At 43.2% G+C, this 7,500-nt stretch overlaps 1 protein-coding gene across 1 annotated transcript in view; it reads right to left on the bottom strand.

Moving 5' to 3' along the window:
• Positions 1-7,500, bottom strand: part of LOC308077006 (contactin-associated protein-like 2) — a gene marked incomplete at both ends in the record, with an annotated part of 165,056 nt that overhangs the window by 74,932 nt on the left and 82,624 nt on the right. The window contains 5 exons of the mRNA XM_080417535.1: positions 622-706; positions 1,312-1,427; positions 2,093-2,212; positions 4,584-4,690; positions 6,945-7,107. Of these exons, the coding sequence (XP_080273661.1) occupies positions 622-706; positions 1,312-1,427; positions 2,093-2,212; positions 4,584-4,690; positions 6,945-7,107 (591 nt within the window). The remainder of the gene's footprint in view (positions 1-621; positions 707-1,311; positions 1,428-2,092; positions 2,213-4,583; positions 4,691-6,944; positions 7,108-7,500) is intronic.

The raw sequence follows: 7,500 nt of genomic DNA, 5'->3' as shown, positions 1-7,500 counted from the left end.
GCAGGCACACGCATAGATTTAAAACAACTTTAAATCCACACCTCAACAAAGTTTACAAAGGCTCCCGACTCACACCAGGTGAATTAACATAGGAATGAGCCTAGATGCATATCAATTGTCCATTGTGTGACCTGTAGTGTAGGTGTTAAGCGACGTGCGCGTGACGTCATTAAAATAGAGTGCAACCACGTTCCAATTCAGCATTGCAACACTGACCATGAGGTTCCATAGCACTCGTTTATGGCCTCTTTAATAGAAGTCCTTAACTACCGTTGAATCTTATTGATCTCAATATAAGTTACTGTTGTGGTAGATGTTTGATCTTTAGCAATAATGTAAGACAGCAGAGCTACACTAATAGGAGTGTTGTTATGTGAAGAAAACATTTTCAGGTATGCCAGACAGTTAACTCGTCCGAGATGTGTTTTTGTGCTGTAGGCTGTTTACTTATTTTGCTTGGTGCGTCAAGCATTTTAATGCAACAACTGGCGCCTTGTGCGTCATGAAACCTGACCCGGTAGCAAGATTGTGATCACTAAAAACTCAACACATATTTTCTTCCCCGAAGCATAATCATTTATGAGTTTGATAAAGAGGAACTGTTCCTGAATCAGTATGTACCTGGGGTGTTGAGCAGTCGGGACATGCGGCAGCTGTAGGAGATGAACTGCTGACAGTGTTCTGCACTGGCGGTGATGGCCGTCACCTTGGAAACACAAAGAATGAATAGATTCTCTTATAATCCGAGTTAAGCAGACTGGTTAGAAGCTCTCTGTGAAAGAACAGCTTCTTAAGAAGGGAACAATGTGCACCACAATGCTTTAGTTAACGTTCAGTTCACTGGGAGAGACGGAAAGAGACAGACACACCGACAGACAGACAGACAGACAGACAGACAGATAGACAGACAGACAGTCAGACAGACAGACAGACAGACAAAGGGAAGTTTAAGGCTATTTTTGTTTACGTTGTGGCAATAGGCCACAGGAGGCTATTATCTATGCGAGGGTTGTTCTTGTTGTGCCTGTCCGTCTGTGTGACTGCCCAGAGCGATTGTCAGAAAATACTGGACCGGTCAGCACCATATGTTTGTGCAGGCTGAAATCAAACATTTGGATTCATACGTCATGTCAAAGATGACTGATGTCACAGGCTGGCCACATTAAGTGTGCGGTCCAGATGAAGCCACAATGTTCCCGGGATCTCGTTTCAGATAAACTTGTTCATCTGAAACCCCAAGTGAAGGTCATTTAGTAAAGTGAAATGTTACGATGACCAAAACACAGGTGTGTGTGTGTGAGAGAGAGTTACCTGGTCCATGGAGGTACTGTAGTTGACCTGGATGACAGTGCGTCTCTCTCTGCTGGAGCCAGTCACTGTGGTCTGAGCTGGAAGGTTGTTCATCACTGTGGTCCACACCTTGTCCTCTACACACACACACACACACGCACGCATGCAAACACACGCACACACACACACACACACGCACACGCACACGCACACACGAATGAGAGCTGAGGTAAGCTCTCCATATATCGTACAGTGGCAGTATATCATGAGCACAGCACAGCATCAGCTAAGAATGTTTTTATTTATTTCTTAATCGTAAAGAGGCCAGCATAAAACAACTTAAATACTGCAATAAACCTCAACCGTGTCGACCAACACAATTGAAATAACTGTAAAGAGTGCTGAGGCCAGACATATTGGCCAATCCACACACCAGTAGTTGTGGTTCAGCCTCCTGCTGTGAGACTCGCAGGCTTTAATATATGTGCTCATCTCTGTAGAGTTCTAACATGACCAACCTGTGTCTGTGTGTGTGTGTGTGTGTGTGTGTGTGTGTGTGTGTGTGTGTGTGTGTGTGAGTGTGTCGTATGTGCATGTGTGGCTATAGCTTTGTTGTCATGGAAACACCCCAGGAAGGTCAAGGGCTGGAGATTCCTTTGCACGCGCGCACGCGCACACACACACACACACACACACACACACACACACACACACACACACACACACACACACACACACACACACACACACACGCACACACACACACACACACACACACACACACACACACACACACACACACCTGTCATGTTGCAGAAAACCTTGAAGGGGCCGAGGGGTCCACTGCCGTCAGGGTCAATCCAGTAGGAGTCAGAGGACCTGCCCAGGTGTTTATAGGCCTCACAGGACGACTCATATATGGCTGTTAGAGAGAGAGAGAGAGAGAGAGAGAGAGAGAGAGAGAGAGAGAGAGAGAGAGAGAGAGAGAGAGAGAGAGAGAGAGAGAGAGAGAGAGAGCTTAGTCTAAAAGCACTGCTGATGCCCCCTATAATAATAAACTCCTTGCATCCATTCCGAAATAAGTCCTTTGAACTGACTGACTTGTTGCCATCCTTGGAACCGTGCATTCTGACTAGTGGGACTGAAAAAGAAGAAATAATGAATGCATTCATTCATTTATTCAAATAAAAGATGGATAATCTAACATTATTTTTAGAGGCTGAATTGAGTGTGGCGTATACTCAATTGCATATTCACAGAAGGAACCCCAAAGGAAAGGTAATTGAGTCACTATAAGCAGTAGGGTCCATCCCCCCTAAAAAGTGATCCTCCCTCGAAAACGAGATGCTACATCTCAAGGGCTTTATTCCTAATAAAGAATTTCAATCATTGTCTTCCGTGAACCGTGAAGGTGCACAGCAAATTAGCGATGCCAAAAAATTGCAAGCCCGGCAATCTTTTTCAAGATATCATGTTTGGAACCAAAGTGGTTGACGGACACACTGACATCCATCCTTAAAAAGGCATTGTTACAGAGACTGTGTGTGTCTCTGAGTGCGCAGCTTGTCTATTTCTGTGTGTATGTGTATGCACACCTGCATCTCATTAGACGTGTGTTTGCTGTCTGGCTTATTGTAATTCATGTGCATTGTCTCATGAGGAAAATGTACAGGCTTAACTGTAGGCAGACACTGAAGGAATACGGAGTTCTGTTATAACCAAGCTTTGCTTCATTGTTAACTTATATCACTGCTTGGAAAGATAGAAGTCTCAGAAGGAGCCCGTGCTCGGAAGAAGCAGGCATTTATTATCCAGGAATGATCCAAGTAAACCAAAAAAAGTGATAAGCCAAGGAATTATTTCCAACAGGTCCTACCATGTATCGCTATAGGTAAAGAACATATGATTATAAACCTTTTGGAGAATAACACTAAAAACAAACTCAGCCCAAGTTAAAGGGCAAAACCTAAAATGCTCCATTGCAACTACTGTAAGGTCAGAATACAACGGTGGTTAATACAGGATATAATGTTATACAACACAACTCTGGGGGCTGTCACACATCAATAGTACTGTTATTTTCTCTTTTCTTTTCTTTTTTTCCCTTTTTTTTCTTATATTTTGTTATTAGGGAATTCAATGCAAGGTACAGTTGTATATATGCATGAACAATTATATCCCTCTTTTTTCAAACCCATATTGTCTCTGGGGTATATAAATAAATGAAAAGAAGAGAAACAAGAAATATATACGTATAGTCATACGGGTACGTTTTAATGTAAGTGTCTCAACCTAGCCAATAAAAGCCCTTCAAAGGGATTTTTGGACCCATTTCTCATAATGCTTTCCAGCTAACAGTCCCCAGTAACTCCTCTCCCTCCTTAAGTAAGGTTTGAACATCATCCTTCAGCTTGCTCGGTCCCTCCAGTCGGTGATATGGGCAAAGCCTCAGGATGTGCTGAACACCGCAAGGCAGCGTCCCAAGTCTCTATAGCCTGATGTTTCCTCACTCCTCTCTATTCTCACTCGCACCGGAACTTTCTGCCATTTTGATGCTCGTGCCAAGTCTCTTACTCCTGCTCCGAGGAGGGAGGAGTGAGGATTAGGAGGCATCTCTGAGGAGCTGCGGAAACACAAGTGTATCCTTCCAGGAAGACTTTCCAAGCTTTCCAAGTCAGACAGAAACCTCTTAACTTCATATATATATATATATATATATATGGAGTTAAGAGGTTTCTGTGTGATTTTAACCCCTACTCCACCATACTACTGTCACACAAAAGTAGCAAAAATAGTAGTAATCTACAAGCTCAAAACCTGTCGCATGGCAGCAGGTTTTTAGCTTGTAGATCTGCTATTTTTTATTTTTTTATTTGAATTCTGAAAAGTAACACTTTTGGACGTATGAGGTTTTCCCCGACAGCAGCGCTACACAGCATGACGCCCCTACAGTTGTCAATATTATATTCCGCATGCATGTGTGCACATGGGTGCATGTGTCGAGCGGGAAATGTCGATGAAAAACTGTGGGGTAAATTAAACTGAGGCATAACTAAATTGCCATCAAAGCATGTTTTTTTAATGTGTTTGAAGTCATTTATGTGTTTGAAGTCATGAAGTTGGGGGGGGTGGGGCTCAGAAATGGAAACTGCTTAACATGGCGCTTCACGGAAGCTGACGTGCCATTTCTCTAAAACAACATGTCTTAGTTTCCCCGCAGCCGTGCAGCCCGAGGCTCACCTATGAGCCCCATATTGGAGTTCATATTTGAGGAATTGAGGTCATATACTTACAGGTGTGGCAGGTGGCTCCTGTGTATCCTGTCCTGTCGCAGGTACAACTGAAGCTGTCCCAGGTCTGCTTACAGTGACCTCCATGTTCACAGTGGTTGAACAAACACCTGGAAGACAACGCACGCACACGCGCACACACACACACACACACACACACACACACACACACACACACACACACACACACACACACACACACACACACACACACACACACACACACACACACACACACACACACACACACACACACACACACACACACAGATCTTAGGAAGAGATGTGGGGTAGGCATCTGAATGCTGTTCTGTGTGCACCTGCAGCTAAAACTCTCTGAACGCACTCTATCAATAGTAAACCTGAACACTAAATCACTCCTGATAGCTGTCAATCCTGTAACCCCTGTGGGACAATATTTCTTCAATCAGATTGAAATCATTCCGATCAGAGATTCATTTACATGGACGGCCGCTAAATCAAAGTCATCCTCCTATACGTGTGCGGCGTGTGTGCATGTGTGCCCGTGCGTGAGCGTACGTACGTGCATGCGTGCGTGTGTTTAAACAGGTGTGCGTGTGTGTGTGTGTGAGCGTGCACGCACACGCGTGCATGTGTGCCAATGATCTCATTTCTGATGAAGAGGAAATAAATACAACCTAATATATCATTCTGCAAATAATTTCATTACAATTGAATATCTGCTTCATAATTGCCATTATTAATGTATTAACAGATTAGAAGATGGTTAACTGAAACATATTGCCTCCATTAGGCCATCACACTCCAGATGCTTTAGTTACTGACAACTGTCATGCTCTGTAATTGCGCAGTATAGTTTCCCAGCAAACAGCTCTAACACACAAAGACAGGCAGAACACCAACTCTACTCTCCAAAATCTTCGGTGACAATCAAATATCCACTATAAGCTTTGACTCCTCCTGTTGTGTTTCACTGACAAAACGCTTGCTGATTGACTGCTACAGTACCCTCTCATATTCAATATTCTCATTGGCTGTTGCCCAGCAATATTCACTTTACGCTATGGATAATCAATGGGGAGCAGGTCATTATCGAGAAATAAACCCTGACAGGGTGATTCGACCCCGACCAGCGGGGGCCTACGTCACCCTGAAGTGATTGACCCAATCAGAATCAAGCATTCAACCAAGCCGCGTAATACACTTGCATAACATGTCCTTCTGACTTGTATGTGACTTGTCTGGTGAGTGCACGGTAACAGGATCACAGGTGAATGACCCAGATGCAGACGCCTGAGGCAGAGCAGGTGCAGTTCAATAGATGTATTAATCAAAATGAGGCACAAATGATTTATCGGATGGTGAGGCTGGCAAAGGTCAGAATCAGTTGAACACAGGCAAAACAATCCAAAAGGAGTCTCTTTTAAAACTGGTATTATTCTCCAGCAGAAAATTATACTTGTAAATTGGAAGTCTGAAAATTCTCTATCACAAAAGCATTGGTTGAATGAACTTTCCTCGTACTGTATACTCCTGAGAAGATCCTGTACAATGTGAGGAGAAGACCCGAAATGTATAAACATTTGGGGCTCTTTTCTTGATATTCTGCCTTCATTAACCCATTGATACCTGGGACGCATCTGTGTCACTTTTAGATTTCTTTAGGCTATTCAAAAATAGCAGATATACAAGCTCATAGCGCGGCACCGAGTGCCGCGCTACGAGCTTGTAGATCTGCTATTTTTGAAAAATCGTGAAAATTATTTTTAAAATATTTTTTTCCGATATTTTTTTTAGGATTTTGAAAATGTTTAGAAGCGGCCTCAGGTCTTAATGGGTTAACTCCTCTTGGTTGAGGTTATAATAAGTTGCTGTTACTGCGAAGGTTGCTGTTGTCAATGCTGTTTATTGTGCCATTCTGGGGTGGGGGGAGGGCTTGGTGGGGAGGGTTGTTTTTTTGTCTTTTTACTTTCTTTTTTCAAGTGTCTTTTTTTATTGCTTTGTTGTATAACATGTAAAATGGATGGATGTACTCTGTACACTGTCAATAAATAAAACTGGTATATTCTCTATTTGAGTCTTTGTCTCATTGAAGACATAATGTACTGTATATTCTCAGTCTTTGTATTGTGTCCTCTTACACAGTGAATCCACCACATCAATTACATACATTTATCACTAGGAGCACACGCACGAACGTGACATAAAATGAAAATGATTCAGACACACAATAGCCCTGTTTATATTAAAGTAACAGCAATTTGCACAGTTTTTTAATTTTGATGTGTGCACATGTCCATGTGTGTGCTAAGTACGTGCACCTACGCGTATGTGTACGTGAACAGGTAGGCGTTTGCATTGTGTGAGTTCTCTCTCTCTCACCTGTCTATAATGGCACACATGTCCAGGCTGACGTTCTCAAAAGCTCCCACAATGCCTCTCTCCACAGCATGCAGGTCGGCAGGCTGATCGTCCAATAGGATGGCTTGCATGCAGCCTTGGAAGGACCATTGAGACGGAGGGAACAACGTCTGCAGAAAGTAACCTGAAAGGACAGGAAGAAAAGAGAAAGGAAACAGTTTTTTTCCCCAAAAAAAACAGTAAGACGATGAAAGACAGGTACTAGGAACAAGACAATGTGAACAGAAGACAATGCAATGAAAGACACATTCCTTAGAGAGAGATAAAAACACTGCAAGAGAAGAGCACATATCAACAGGGTTGGTGGGGGGCAACAGCTTTGGTCCTTGGTTATCGTCACTTCACAACCATGAACCTTCCACAGCCCTTTGCTTTTACTGCTCTTCCTCAAGGCCCATTAGCCTTCATAGGAAGACTAAAGAGGACTTTATAGCTGGAACTCTGCACCTTTATGCGATACAGGAGTCGACAGACCATCCAGAGACAACACTGTACCTTGACCGCAACAGGGACAAGG

Source organism: Gymnoscopelus braueri (genome assembly GCF_963280865.1).
Source record: "Gymnoscopelus braueri genome assembly, chromosome: 21".
NCBI classification, from domain to species: Eukaryota; Metazoa; Chordata; class Actinopteri; order Myctophiformes; family Myctophidae; genus Gymnoscopelus; species Gymnoscopelus braueri.
Note: the sequence above shows the minus strand (reverse complement) of the source record. Positions and strands in the feature narration are given on the sequence as shown.